At 39.6% G+C, this 15,862-nt stretch overlaps 1 protein-coding gene, 1 long non-coding RNA gene and 1 gene segment (V, D, J or C); 1 reads left to right on the forward strand and 2 right to left on the reverse strand.

Moving 5' to 3' along the window:
• Nucleotides 1-4,069: 4,069 nt before the first annotated feature.
• On the reverse strand, nucleotides 4,070-6,411 carry LOC108261702 (immunoglobulin kappa variable 6-21-like). The segment is given in 2 exon segments: nucleotides 4,070-6,196; nucleotides 6,295-6,411. Coding segments are annotated over 2 exon segments (420 nt in total).
• A 65-nt stretch (nucleotides 6,412-6,476) lies between these two features.
• LOC128635448 (uncharacterized) lies at nucleotides 6,477-7,793 on the forward strand. Its single transcript, XR_008398420.1, has 2 exons — nucleotides 6,477-6,609; nucleotides 7,326-7,793. It is a non-coding gene; the product is annotated as an uncharacterized LOC128635448 (long non-coding RNA).
• A 6,807-nt stretch (nucleotides 7,794-14,600) lies between these two features.
• hcls1 (hematopoietic cell-specific Lyn substrate 1) overlaps nucleotides 14,601-15,862 on the reverse strand; it is a 17,364-nt gene continuing 16,102 nt past the window's right edge. The window contains exon 18 of the mRNA XM_017493971.3: nucleotides 14,601-15,862. This exon is cut by the window's right edge and continues 354 nt beyond it. The gene's annotated coding sequence lies outside the window, so the exon portion shown is untranslated.

A 15,862-nucleotide genomic window follows, 5' to 3' on the forward strand; every position in this document is an offset into this window, starting at 1 on the left:
CGTCCTTGAGGTTTTTAGGGATTGGGTAGGACTGTATGGACCGCACCTTTTCTGGATCAGCTGTAACCCCTTTGGTACTCATGATGTGTCACAAAAACTTGATTTCCAGCAAGCAGAATTTACTTTTCTTCAAATTGACAGTGAGACCTGCTCGATGCAGTTCATCAAATACCTTTTGAAGGTCCAAGAAATGTTGAGACACTTCCTAAGCTTTTCTTGGTTTCTGGACCTTTCCATCCAGACACTCGAGCATTGCCAGGTTGAAAGGAATATATAACAGAAGGTATAAGTTTAAACCCATATACCCGATCTGCTACATTTATTTGTAGTTGGCTGCGGGAAATGAAGTCCAGGCCAAGGACAATTCCATATGCAAGGGCTTTGGCTGGAAGCACCGCTGCAGGGGTGTTAATGACCTTTCCATGAAACTCAATGTCCAAAACAACCCAACCCAAAGGGGACTCTGCTTCCCCATTGGCTAAGTACAAAGGACCATGGGTCCATGGTCTTAGGTTTTCATTTGAACTATTCAGTTCAACCCAGAGATGTTCATGTAGGAGAGTATAGCTGGCCCCGGTGTCAACGATAGCTTTTCCATACCACAACTTAATCTGTATGGGTACCACCAATTGTGATGGAATAACCAGTGAATCAAAAGGAGAAGTTGGTGAAGAAATCAAAGTATTTTTTCCCTGAGGTTGCTTGGAGGTTACTGTTGACGCAGAAGAATTGCTGGAGGGTCCACTGGTTTTTGCGTGATAAGGTTTTTGCTTATTTTGGGAAGGAAAATGAGAAGAGGATGTAGATGTATACAGAGGGCAGGATCCAGGGGAATGGGCATCTTTGCAGCGCCAACACAGAGGCAGTTTTTCTCCTTGTTGACTACCCGGATGCAATCCTTCCTGCATTTGGTTCACTTTTCTTCCCTGGAGGTTGCGTTCATATGCCAGCTGTTGGTCATGGTCTCTCTCAAATTGATAACCAAGCCGTACAAGATCGTCCACATTGAGAACTCTTCCACAGAGCTGACTGGCGAGGTAAGCTTTTGTGTGTTTCAGAATGAGCTTTACAATGTCTAATTCAGTCAGTTTAGGATTCCATCGTGTGCATAGAGCTCTATGTGAATAGGCAAAATCTCGGATGGATTCATCGTCGCCTTCGTTTTTAGTTCGGACACGTTCAGCTAACTCGTCTTCATAGTCTTATTCCAAAAAGGCAGACACAAAAGCAGTCTTGAATTCCTCCCAAGATGCAACTTTGGAACATTTTATCTCCCACCAGTCTCGAGCAGTGCCATGGAAGACTGTTCTGAAGGTAGCAAGAATGTCATTGTCGGATAAAGGATGTAAGACAAGGAAATCCTCACATTTGGATAAATAAACTAAGGGGTCAGGATCATCTCCAGGCCTTCCGTATGTAGGAAAACTTAGTTTGATGTGATCACTTTTGGGAATTGAAGTAAGACTGGATACAGGGAGCTCTACTCCTGAAGGGTTTTTTAAAAGTGGTGAGGTTGGAAGAGTCAGTTGCTTGAATTTTTTGTGTATTTCCTCCATTTCACTATGATGAGTTGTAGAAAGTACATCCATCTTTCCATTCACATCATCCACCTTTGCAGACAGCATCTTTAACATTGATGAGCATTCACCAAAGCTTTTAACAATTTCAAGATTTTTCCCTTCCAAAAATTTCTGTGTATTTTGTAACTCACCTTGCAACCTGGCTTTTCCACCAGGATTTCAGTTCCGCGTCCCGCTCATTTCCGCCTCCTGCTCATCTCCTCCTCCTTTAGTCACCTGATCTTTTTATTGCTTCCGAAGACCACACCCTTCTCTTCATCTCTCTTTTTTTTTCTTACGTTAATTAAAACACGTAATGGAACGGACTCCGCTCTGCGTCACTGTGCAGCTATCCGTTACAATGGTGTCACACTGCACACTGGTGGTGAATGACTCATGTAAATGTAGACACTTGCAAGCTTAATAAGTAGGAGGTGACCATAACTACAGTATTTTTCTTTTTACCTAAGCTACTACAGGCAATATAGTCAGAGGAAAAAGGTAGCAAACACAGGTAAAAACATCTATAAATGGATTTACAGATGGCAAAAATTATCTACAAATGGCACAAATCCTCTCCAAATGAAACTCACTGTCACATCAGCATCCCATGATCCTCAGCCTGCATCCCTAGTCAAGCTTCTGTCCCCCATTTCAGTAACATGAAACTGATACTCCAATACACTGGTAAACAGCTCAAATAAAACCTTGTAAACGTCCACATATGTACGGACCTGACCGTACCTCACATTTCTACTGTTTCCTGTTTAAACAGATCAATTTCTCTTACTCCAGTCAGCTGAAGTTACCACAGCAGAACTTTAATCAAGGTGCAGAAACACCTGGATTCTGCAAATGTGCAAATGTGAAATTATTGTTATTTTAATAGATTTGAAAAATAAACCTTGAGAAATGTTTGTTTAGCATTAGCAATAGAGTTTCACACAAAGGTGACGTAATGTGGGCGGGGTTAACGGGCTGAGGTAAATCCGTCATGATGGAGATCACAAAAAAGGTTTTCTTTTGTTTAAACCTTCAACAAGTCAACAATTTATTCGGGTATTATTAAACAAGTCCTGTTTAACCAGGTTTAATACTTAAAAAGAATCACGATACCCCTCTAGTGCACTGTTTCTCGGACTACTGTGTAACAGGTATCACGTCATTTCCGCCGCAGCGCCGTGTTATGACAGAGTGATTGAAACAACCAGCGCTCGCGCCAGAGTACACGTCATCGGAGAAGAGTCACTGCGAGGGGGTGGACACGTTACTGTTTTTATTTAAACATTATGAGGACATACCTTTTTAATATTTATGTGGAGGGATAAATCGTTTATAATAAACACTGCAACATTCCATAAAGAGATAAGACTTGTTGATTTTTGTGACTATAATCGTGTCACTCGCTTAAAAAAACGGGCTGGAACGTTATTTGGTACGTCGTTGTGACGAATAATCTGTGAGAAATAAAACATCAACAGGGGAATAATCTTCTGAAACTTGGAACTCTTCAGGGAGTAGTGAAGTGTTGTTCATGAAGGATTCGTTCATTTTGAACGAATCTTTAATATGATTCTGGAACAAAGAGTTGACTCCGATTGATTCGTTCGTTTCTTTATGACTGCGCATGCGCATAAATATCTCCATAGGTTCTGTACGGGAAACCGAAATGATTAGAACCGGAAGACTTCAAACGGGAACTTATCATTTCTGTACACACACAGATTTAAATTGTATTCTTCTGAAATGAACAAAACGACTTGGAAATTAAGATTCCTTCATTTTGCAGGACGAGATTCAAAGATATGAATCTGTAAATTAATCTGAACTTCCAAAAACTATCAGGGAGAAGAGTTTTCTCTTTTATATACAGTATATAACAGCAATCTTATCTTTAATTGTCTCTTATCCCTCATTTCTTCTTTCTGTTTTACACCTCTTTTCATTCAGTTTCCTCTGTTTCTCTTTCTGACTGTTACGTTTCTTTTTCATCGTATTTTAATCTGAAACAAAGCTCTTCCATAACACACCAATCAATCCTTTACAAAGGTGTAATGATGAACAGCAGCATAGTTTGGCCTTAAATGTCCTGCCTAGCAGCTGCAGGTAATGCAGGTTAATCATCCTGTAGGATTCTGGGTAACTGAGTTATCTGGAGTGAGTTTCTCTCACTGCGCACCGCTGCTGCCCTCTGCTGGCTGCCGGCGGTGTAGCGTGGCCTCGTTATTATTATTATGGAATAGGACTAGTGGAATAGTGAGGAGGACTTTGAGGCTGAGGAGCAGGCTTGTACAGATACGTGTGGTGGAAATCCAGGAGGAAACAAGGGTTAGTTTAATGTGTTTTAATAAAGAGTCATGAAAGGATGGTGAGATTCAGTACTGGGAAGAATGAATTATAGGCTTCTGTACAATTACAGCACAGGAAAGGAAACAAGACCACTTCTCTTGTTGATTGTGACAGGAAGTCGTAGTGTATCTGTCTCTCTCTCTCTCTCTCTCTCTCTCTCTCTCTCTCTCTCTCTCTCTCTCTCTCTCTCAGTAATAGTGTCTATAAATAGTTTTAATGATTTTATATTTGGTTTACTGTTCAAATCAGATGGTGGGAGGTTCAAGCCTCGACCACCAAGATGTCATTGATGGGCCCTTGAGCAAGGCCCTTAATGCTCTCTCATCCAGGGGTGCTGTATCATGGCTGACCCTGTGCTCTGAATCCAGCCTTCTAACAAGCTCATATATGTGAATAAAATATTTTTAATTGAATGTAAAGGTGACAAAATAAAGGCTGCCTCTAGGATGCTTAAAAGAAACAAAGAGAGCAAGACTCTCAAAACCAGAGCAAGGATAATACACATTATAAGACTTAGCAATGAGAGAAACTAACAGAGCGGTACACACACTATAGTAAATGAGATGAACTGGTAACAGGTGAGAAGATCAGAACTTGGGGAGCTGGAATGGGTGTCATGGGTGGAAACTGGGGATGTGGGCGTGGCTACAGACTAAATCAGTTATGACATCACCACATACAGTAACTACTAATTTAAATTTTGAGTGTGTGTATTGCAGCGTTGTGTAAAGAAGTGTGTCTTGTTCCAAATATTATGAGCATTTTTAGAGTTAGTGCTCATGAACTACAGCTGTGTGTGTGTGTGTGTGTGTGTGTGTGTGTGTGCAGTGGAAGGTACACCTGAGTCAGCAGATCTAAGGGCATTTTCACACCTGGCTCATTTGGAGCGTTTGTATCGGAACCTGGTGTGTTTTCTCCCTTGGTTCGGTTCATTTAGACATATATGAACACTGCAATCTTGCTCGGATCCGCACCAAAACAATCTGTATTCGTTTACAATTCGGTTCCTCACACCTGATTTGCATAAACACATTTTGGGACGATTTTAAATTGCCTTGTGAAAGCAAACCGAGCCAAGGACAAAATGAAACGTTTGAACAATTTATGTCCCCATTTCAGAACAAATCACAGATCTACAGGTCTGAAAACGCTCTAAGAGAGTGGAATGGTCAGTAGGACTGGAGAAGTGCACAAAGGTAAGCTAGGCTCAGTCCATTATTGTGTTCGATGTAATGGTGAGGAGTTTAAAAGAAGTACAAGCCGTTATTGGACGTCAGTGTAATCCTAACCCTAACTGTATTAGATACAGAATTGATATCTTTCTTATAGAAAGTTTGGGATCAAAATGAACAAAAAGGAGTGATTATGGAATAAATGATCAAATGAAGATCAGCGACCCTGCTCTGAGCAGCTGTTGAGCACACCAGCATGAGTTGTGTCTGACAGTACTGATCTCCTGCATATTCAAGTGACTTTTACAAATTCTGTCCCATAATCCACTCCCACTGAAACCAGGTGGAATCCCACACTGATGCTGATATACCTGGTGTTTCAGGAGTTTAGGAGCTTCTCCAGGCTTCTGAAGGTTCAGACAATATCCACACCGGTCCTGCAGCTGATAATAACAGTCTCTTCTGGAGAAACACACAGAGACTCTGGAGAATGAGAGAGGAGTCTCAGTGTCTCAGCAGTAGAGTCAGTACTTTATGGTTTTATCTGACTGCATTATGTGGCCATCAGTGTGACTGTGACATAATCATGTAGAGCAGAATAAAGAGAAAGGTGGACTCCTCTCACAGATGTGTGTGTGCATTAGTGAGTTAGTGTGGTGTGTTTTCTCTCGTCCACAGTGTGTGTCATTGTGCTGTATCACATCCTCCCCTCAGCACCTGCAGTCACTCCCAGCTGCAGCAGTGCTTCTCTGTGCACTCTCACTGACCGAGGTTTTTGTACAACGCTCTAACACTGTGTGAACATCCAGCTACTACCGATATAATGGTCACTCAGACAGTAGTAATCTCCTGCATCTTCAGTCTGGAATCCTCTGATGGTCAGAGTGAAGTCAGTATTAGATCCACTGCCACTGAAACGAGCTGGAGTTCCTGACTGTAAGTTAGTAGCCCCGTAGATCAGGAGTTTAGGAGCTTCTCCAGGTTTCTGCAGGTACCAGTGTAGAAAGCTACCACCATACACGCTGCTACTGGTTCTACAGTTGATGGTGACTGTTTTTCCTGGATCAACAGTTTGCAATGAAGGAGTCTGAGTCACAGTCACCTGACCTCTGGATCCTGAAGAGAAACATAGATTGTGTTTCTATGCTGTAAAGTGGTGTAGAATTCGTATGAAATGAAGTGTGTGAGGCTGTGAGTTGATGTTAAACTCTCACCTTGAGTCCAGAGGGCCAGTGTGCAGATGAAGACGCTGATCAAAGTCATGGTTGCTGTGGGTGAAGTTGCTGAGCAGCAGCTCTCAGTCATGAAGTGTTAAAGTCACAGGGCTATAAACACTCGCAGAGCACTGAAGCATGGACTGCCAATGCAAAGTGTGTGTGTGTGTGTGTGTGTGTGTGTGTGTGTGTGTGTGTGTGTGTGTGTGTGTGTGTGTGTGCACTGCAGTGTGATGGAGGTTTTTGTACGATGGTTTCATTAGAATGTATCACTGTGGTTCTTTTTTGGTGGAGGCTCCAAACTCGTGGTGAACAGTAAGTGTGTTTTCTTCTTTTAACACAAAATCCATTTAGTTCATTACTAATTACATGAATAAATAAACTTAAACTAAACAGATTATTTATGTTTATAATTGCAGAATTGATGTTATTGTGTATTATTAAGCTCTGATGAGGATCACATTTCAGTATCAGAACAGATCCCATATCAATGTTCTTGAACATTCAACAAATCTACAATTATTGATGTTAAATATGTAATAATTACACACTCGCTATATATTCGACATGCAATAACTCTGCAGTTCCTCTATAATAAACATTTAATAAATAGAGTTACTTTGTGCGGATGTAAAATCCAGATGAAAGCTGCTGTGTGTGTTTGTGTTAAACAATGAATATTTCTGTAATCAGCTACATTTGTATTTGCTGCAGTTAAATATGCTGAAGGTTTGAAGTATAAAGTAATAACACTTGTTATAAAAAATGATTTTTCCCAGATAAATTACAGTGTGGAACATGTTTGTTTTGTCTCTGCACTGAAACTGATGTCAAATAATAAAGTACTCAATGAAACTCAGTCATGAAGTCAGACTTTATTAGACTTAATTACTCTGTAAGATCAGACAGTTCCACAAAGTTACAGAAATATTTCATAATCATTTCGAATTGTGTGTGTGTGTGTGTGTGTGTGTGTGTGTGTGTGTGTGTGTGTGTGTGTGTGTGTGTGTGTGTGTGTTTCTCCTCTCCAGCATGTCCCACAGCACCCTCCGTGTCTCTGCTCCCTCCGTCCCCTCTGCAGCTGTCTGAAGAATCGGCCTCGCTGCTCTGCCTGCTGTCTGGCTACTCTCCACAGGGGGCGCTGGTGAGCTGGACAGTGGACGGCTCACAGGTGAAGAACGAGGTTCTGACCAGCGCAGAAGAAGAGAAGAACGGCCGTTACAGCCGCAGCAGCACCCTGACCCTCAGCAAAGACCTCTGGGAAAAGGGGGAGGAGTTCAGCTGTAGGGTCTCCCATAACAACGTCGATCATCCGGTCACGTTCAGAAAGAGTCAGTGTGAAGGCTAGTGGATCCAAGATAGAGTTTAACATAGAGCTGCTTATGATCCATCTACAATAAAGTTTCAATTCTACACAATGCTGACATTTCTGTCTTTACTCTCTTCACTGTCCTGTTGCTCTTCCTGTAGTTTTTGCTGAAATAAAGCTGAGTTTTGGACGTTGTGTGTTCTTTTATTGGAGTTAATAGTGATGATCAGTGTGATGAGAGAGTGGGATTAGCTGTAGATTCAGTGCTGTGTGTTGTGCTTCAGTGAGTTTGACTGAAGGAAGTTGAACATCTGGTGAAGTTTCTGCTCTATTCTGGGAGAAATGAAACTCTTCAGTCCTGTTCATGCAAATCTCACTTCCACCTCACACCTCGTGTTTATCATCTTTATGTAAAGCAACCTTGGGTTTAATAAAAGGTGCTACATAAATTAACATTTATATAAAATGATTATAAAATTATACCGAAAATAATTACATTAATCTTACTTTTAATTTGAATACATAATATTGGCGCATCAGTCTTGTGATGATAATTTGAGAAACTCATTTATGAGTAGGAAACACTGCATACAATACATCTGAGTAATAAAACAATATCTACAGTATACATACACAAATGGTAGAGATGTGTGGTGTATATATAGATGTATGGTAGAGATGTGTGGTGTATATATAGATGTACGGTAGAGATGTATGGTGTATATATAGATGTACGGTAGAGATGTGTGGTGTATATATAGATGTATGGTAGAGATGTATGGTGTATATATAGATGTACGGTAGAGATGTGTGGTGTGTATATAGATGTATGGTAGAGATGTGTGGTGTGTATATATAGATGTACGGTAGAGATGTGTGGTGTATATATAGATGTATGGTAGAGATGTGTGGTGTGTATATAGATGTATGGTAGAGATGTGTGGTGTGTATATATAGATGTACGGTAGAGATGTGTGGTGTGTATATAGATGTATGGTAGAGATGTGTGGTGTGTATATATAGATGTACGGTAGAGATGTGTGGTGTATATATAGATGTACAGTAGAGATGTGTGGTGTGTATATAGATGTATGGTAGAGATGTGTGGTGTATATCTAGATGTATGGTAGAGATGTGTGGTGTATATATAGATGTATGGTAGAGATGTGTGGTGTATATATAGATGTATGGTAGAGATGTGTGGTGTATATATAGATGTACGGTAGAGATGTGTGGTGTATATATAGATGTACGGTAGAGATGTATGATGTATATATAGATGTACAGTAGAGATGTGTGGTGTGTATATAGATGTACGGTAGAGATGTGTGGTGTGTATATAGATGTATGGTAGAGATGTGTGGTGTGTATATATAGATGTACGGTAGAGATGTGTGGTGTATATATAGATGTACGGTAGAGATGTATGGTGTATATATAGATGTACGGTACAGATGTGTGGTGTATATATAGATGTATGGTAGAGATGTGTGGTGTATATAGATGTACGGTAGAGATGTGTGGTGTATATATAGATGTACGGTAGAGATGTATGGTGTATATATAGATGTACGGTAGAGATGTGTGGTGTGTATATAGATGTACGGTACAGATGTGTGGTGTATATATAGATCTATGGTAGAGATGTGCGGTGTATATAGATGTACGGTACAGATGTGTAGTGTATATGTATAGATGTACGGTAGAGATGTGTGGTGTGCATATAGATGTACGGTAGAGATGTGTGGTGTGTATATAGATGTATGGTAGAGATGTGTGGTGTGTATATAGATGTATGGTAGAGATGTGTGGTGTATATATAGATGTACGGTAGAGATGTGTGGTGTGTATATAGATGTATGGTAGAGATGTGTGGTGTGTATATATAGATGTACGGTAGAGATGTGTGGTGTGTATATAGATGTACGGTAGAGATGTGTGGTGTGTATATAGATGTATGGTAGAGATGTGTGGTGTGTATATAGATGTACGGTAGAGATGTGTGGTGTGTATATAGATGTATGGTAGAGATGTGTGGTGTATATAGATGCATGGTAGAGATGTGTGGTGTGTATATAGATGTATGGTAGAGATGTGTGGTGTGTATATAGATGTACGGTAGGGATGTGTGGTGTGTATATAGATGTATGGTAGAGATGTGTGGTGTATATATAGATGTATGGTAGAGATGTGTGGTGTGTATATAGATGTACGGTAGAGATGTGTGGTGTATATATAGATGTATGGTAGAGATGTGTGGTGTGTATATAGATGTACGGTAGAGATGTGTGGTGTGTATATAGATGTATGGTAGAGATGTGTGGTGTATATAGATGCATGGTAGAGATGTGTGGTGTATATATAGATGTACGGTAGAGATGTGTGGTGTGTATATAGATGTACGGTACAGATGTGTGGTGTATATATAGATGTATGGTAGAGATGTGTGGTGTGTATATAGATGTACGGTAGAGATGTGTGGTGTGTATATAGATGTATGGTAGAGATGTGTGGTGTATATAGATGCATGGTAGAGATGTGTGGTGTATATATAGATGTACGGTAGAGATGTGTGGTGTGTATATAGATGTACGGTACAGATGTGTGGTGTATATATAGATGTATGGTAGAGATGTGTGGTGTGTATATATAGATGTATGGTAGAGATGTGTGGTGTATATATAGATGTACGGTACAGATGTGTGGTGTATATATAGATGTATGGTAGAGATGGTACACATATAGAGATAGTGTTACACTGGACTGAGTTTACTGGACTCGGATTCAGGACAAAACAGAGATGCGGATGTTGCAGAATCGGAAAGACATCTCCAAAATGCACGAGACGCCGCACATCTCCAAAACACAGAGTTTATTTAAAGAAATAAAAAAGTGAGTTGGTACCAAGAGCAGGGCTTGTGTTTTCCCCCTTGAAAGGTCTTTCGTTTCGGTTATAAATTATTTTATCACCAGTCGGGTGGAGGTTGAGGGGGGGAATGAACATAAAATCCTGCACAGATTGGACTTTACAAAATAATTTGGAGAAGGAAAAAAGGGCTACTGTAATTATTTCCATCTACTTATTCTATAAATAAAAAATGTCAGAAAAGATACAGCTTGACCTCTGACTGTTACAAAAGTGCTTACACTGGAGACTCCTTCCATAAATGTTCAATCTCCTTACAGAAAATTACACCATAGCAATGAGATGCATTTTTAAGCATGATTATCTGTTTAAGTTCTTAAATTTATACTTTAAATGTTTATTTAACAAGTAGTGTTTATTTGTTGGAATTTTTTTTTAAAAACTTTAACTGTACGAGTTTTAAAAAAGACAAACGCACTACATGATATTCTATAGTTCCTACTATATTAAATAATCAGATTTTCACCAGGAAAAAAAGAGAAAAGTTTATGTTTTATTTCTCAACTGTATGAATTCCAAATAAAACCAAATTCACTCCATCACTTATTTCTATCTACTACAGTAACTAGATTTTAAAAGTAATCACTTCATTAAATTTGCATTTAATTATTCCAGTAAATTAAACAACATAAAACAATTACTATGAATTTAAATATAACAAACATTGAGTTACTTGAGTTGCTGTTTGTTCAGATGTTTTGATCACTAGGTGAGAAGTGAGAAACGCTCACACTCCAAACACTCACTTTTATACAAAACGTTAAACATACACAACGATTTAAACTGATATGAAGTGTATAAAGTTTAAAAAGACTGAAAATGTGTTACAGTTAATCACCTTCTAGCACCTGAGATATCAGGTTTGCATGTTCTCCGCCAGTCCAGAGACATTCATGGTAGACTGATTGGCATGTCCAAAGTGTCCGTAGTGTATGAATGGGTGTGTATGTGATTGTGCGCTGAGATGGACTGGCTCCTTGTCCAGGGTGTACCCCACCTTGTGCCCCGCCTTTAGACTCCCGGCCCCCCGCAACCCAGTAGGACAAGCAGGGGGACTTATGGATATGTAAATGGATGTTATTTGTCATAGAAAATATATCAAATGTACCATTTTAAGGAAAAAAAATAAGGTAATTTTGAATTTGATGACTGCAACACGTATCAAAAAAGTTGGGACAAGGCAACAAAAGGCTGGAAAGGTAAGTATTGCTAAAAAGAAATATCTGGAGGAAAATTCTGCAACTAATTAGGTTAATTGGCAAAAGGTCAGTTACATGAAAATGATACTCCAGTACACTGCTAAACAGCTAAAATAAAACCTTGTAAACGTCCACATATTTACGGACCTGACCGTACTTCACATTTCTACTGTTTCCTGTTTAAACAGATCAATTTCTCTTACTCCAGTCAGCTGAAGTTACCACAGCAGAACTTTAATCAAGGTGCAGAAACACCTGGATTCTTGTACAAATGTGAAATTATTGTTATTTTAATAGATTTGAAAAATAAACCTTGAGAAATGTTTGTTTAGCATTAGCATTACAGTTTCACACAAAGGTGATGTAATGTGGGCGGGGTTAACGGGCTGAGGTAAATCCGTCATGATGGAGATCACAAAAAAAGGTTTTCTTTTGTTTAAACCTTCAACAAGTCAACAATTTATTCGGGTAAATCCATTACCATTAGCTTGACCGGCATTATATAAGAGCAGTCTCATCTTTAATTCTCACTTATCCCGGCTTTCTTCTTTCTGTTTTCCCCCTCATTTCAGTTTCATCTCTTTTTGACTGTTACATTTCTTTTTCATCATATTTTAATCTGAAGCAAAACTCTTCCATACCACACCACTCTCTCCTTTACAAAGGTGTGACGAGGAACAGCAGCATAGTTTGGCCTTAAATGTCCTGCCTAGCAGCTGCAGGTAATGCAGGTTAATCATCCTGGAGGATTCTGGGTAACAGTTTTCTGGAGTGAGTTTCCCTCACCGCGCACCACTGCTGCCCTCTGCTGGCTGCCGGCGGTGTAGCGTGGCCTCATTATTATTATTATTATTATTATTATTATTATTATTATTATTATTATGATTGTTATTATAGAATAGGACTAGTGGAGTAGTGAGGAGCGCTTTGAGGCTGAGGAGCAGGCTTGTACAGATACGTGTGGTGGAGGTTTGGGGTGAAACAAGGGTCAATGAGTAACCTTAACTAATACCTAGTTTCTCTCCTTGGGAACATACCCCTTCCATTCCACAAGTCGTTACAGCTTTCCTCTCTGTCTTGTTGAGTATAAGAGCGTGCACACGGCACAAGCTGCAGTCCTCAATGCTAGGGCTCGTCATCAGGAATCTCCTCACAGAGCGGCCTAGTTTGATGTGACTCGGGTAAACCCGAGTCAGCAGATCTAAGGGCATTTTCACACCTGGCTCATTTGGAGCGTTTGTTCCGGAACCTGGTGTGTTTTCTCCCTTGGTTCGGTTCATTTAGACATATATGAACACTGCAATCTTGCTCGGATCCGCACCAAAACAATCTGTATTCGTTTACAATTCGGTTCCTCACACCTGACTTGCATAAACACATTTTGGGACGCTTTTAAATTGCCTTGTGAAAGCAAACCGAGCCAAGCACAAAATGAAACGTTTTATCAAAAAACAAAACAAACAAACAAAAAAAACACCCTGTGATTTTCTACATGTATATTTCTTTTTCTCCCTGTAAATCTATTTTCCTTTATTAAACTCCAACATTCCTCTGATCGTCTGTTTGTGTTTATTATATAATCTCTAACTGTAAAACGGTCCGTATAATCATCCGTACAGATAACAGAGCTGAAATTCTTCTAAACTCTAAAGTGTGAAAATCCCAGGAGGAGATCAGCAGGTTCTGAAATACTCAAACCAACATCCATGCTACGATCCGAGTCACTGAGATTGTTCTGATGTTTGACGTGACTGTGTGATTTTATGCACTGTTGCTGCTGCTGCCACATGATGGCCACAGATCTGCAGGGGTACAGATGTTCCTATTAAAGTGGCCGGTGAGTGCATAACGGCCAATAAAAACTTTATAACTTGTTAATTTCAGTATAGTGTTGCTTTGTATGATACATCATAACAGTATAGTGGTATAGTATAGCATAGTATAGGAGAGTATAATAGTATAGCAAGCTATGTGTAGTGTAGCATAATATAATGCAGTATAGCATAATATCAGATAGTATAGGAGAGCATAACAATATGGCATAATATACTATACTATAAGATGACAGAATATCATAGTAACTGTAGAGTATAACGGTATGGTGTAGTATAGCATGATAGTATAGGAGAACATGATAGTATAGTGAGCTATAGTATAACGTAATGTGATGCAGTAAAGGATATTTAACACAGATTGGTATAGTATAGATTAGCATAACAGTATTGCATAATATAGTAAATAAAGCTTGGTATAGTATAACTGAAATACAACAGTAATTACACTACCATAAAGACTTCAGTTCTTATTAAAACTCTCAATTTTGCTGATAAAGCTGTTTATTTTGTGATATAAACGTAAAACATTTTTGATTGCACAAAATATTCAGCTGAAATGGATTTTAATCTGAAAGTGCAGTAAGAACATGACTGTGAGCTAGCAATGGGACTCTGAGCTAGCCACGTGAGCTAGCAACATGACTAAGCTAGAGTGACAGGCCAAAAGGGGGTGTGGCCTCAGTTAATCAAATATAACATGATACCATTACTAGCCTTTCTTTATAGTTCTTCATCTCAGTAAAATGTGAAGCATAAATGACTGCACTGACTTATACACTATAACAGCAACGTTAGCTATGCTAGTTAGTGCTAGTTAGCGTTGCTAATGTTTACGTTCTCTTAGCTAGCTGAATTCACCGGCATGCTAGCTCACGTGAGGTATACTATTGTTGCGATGTCGTACCGTCGGGTTTGTAATTGGCCGATCGAATTTGATTTAAGCTCCGCCCTTTTTTGATTCGGTGTTGTCTGTCGCTCGGCTACGTTCTGTACGACTGAGAGTAACTAGCATGAATTCAAAAAATGTATAGAACATGTATTATCCAGCTTATTTTTAATAAACACTCAATAAAACATTCATTAATTTTGAAAAGGTCTTTAAACATTGCAGTATCGTGATTAATGTTTCCGGACTGATGGAATGTACTGGCAGTTACTGCGACGCTGCTGAATCCTGGACTCTGATTGGTCAGAAGGTGGTGTTGATTAGTTTTCTAGAACAGCAGCGTAGGTTTATATTATTGCGCTCGTTCTGATACATTATCGTTTCTATAGCAACAGCTATTCATTTTGAGAGGCCGGAGACAGAGAGACTTTTTATAGCTGCTGTAACATAAGTGAGAACAGGAACTGACCGGTTTAACATGAAATGGATAAAAAAAAAAAGTATAATTTTTTAAATAAATAGAAATATATACTCGATTGCTGTAGTAGGAGAAGATTAAATCATTTTGGGGCGTGCTGTTTTAGGAAAAATACCACATCGGGGTGTAAACAGCACTATACACACTGATTTATTCCTTACATACCGCACCGGATTGTTCGGGTCGTGTTGCCAAATCTGTATTTTATCCACACGGACAATAAGCGGTTACAGAATATAGTGAGCAGAGCATGCGCAGTGGAGGTCGTGCAGTTCAAACCTTCTACATGAATACACGGTAAAACTCTCACGAGGAAGGAGAAGAAATCGAAAGGGAGAGTGGAGAGCGAGAGGGGGAGAGTTAGCAAAGATCTTACGCGGCCAGAAAGCAGGAGGATGTGATACGTAAACGGTAAATTTATTTCAATAAATTAATCGAATGAATAAAAAGCTCAGCCTGTAACAGAAGGTCAACATCACTATTATCTCTACTACTGTAACTGAGGCATTTATTCAAGCAATGCACCACAAACAGAGACGAGTATACCACAGAGAAATTTCACGTGAAGCGGAGCGTTCGCTCGGCCTGTGAGCGACGGAGCGGAGCGGAATATTGAGCCGCGTGTCGCTCACGTGCTCCGAAACTGATATTTAACATGCACGGCTACTTCAAGAGGAACGGTTGCCAATACTTTGTGGTGCGTTTCGACTCCTATAAAGAAAGCGCGTCCCAGTATGTTGACTCTATATATCTCGTAAATAAAAATGAGATATTTTTGAACGTATAGTAAAATAACATGATTTGATAACATCGTAAACCGCGATAAAATACTGCGCAGTTGTCATGATATGAAAATGTAACTTCGACACACACCTGGTACGCAGAACGCACTTTATCGCACATCTGGGAATGTTTGTGGCGTTGATGAAGCACTA

This window comes from Ictalurus punctatus, chromosome 19 (assembly GCF_001660625.3).
Source record: "Ictalurus punctatus breed USDA103 chromosome 19, Coco_2.0, whole genome shotgun sequence".
NCBI classification, from domain to species: domain Eukaryota; kingdom Metazoa; phylum Chordata; class Actinopteri; order Siluriformes; family Ictaluridae; genus Ictalurus; species Ictalurus punctatus.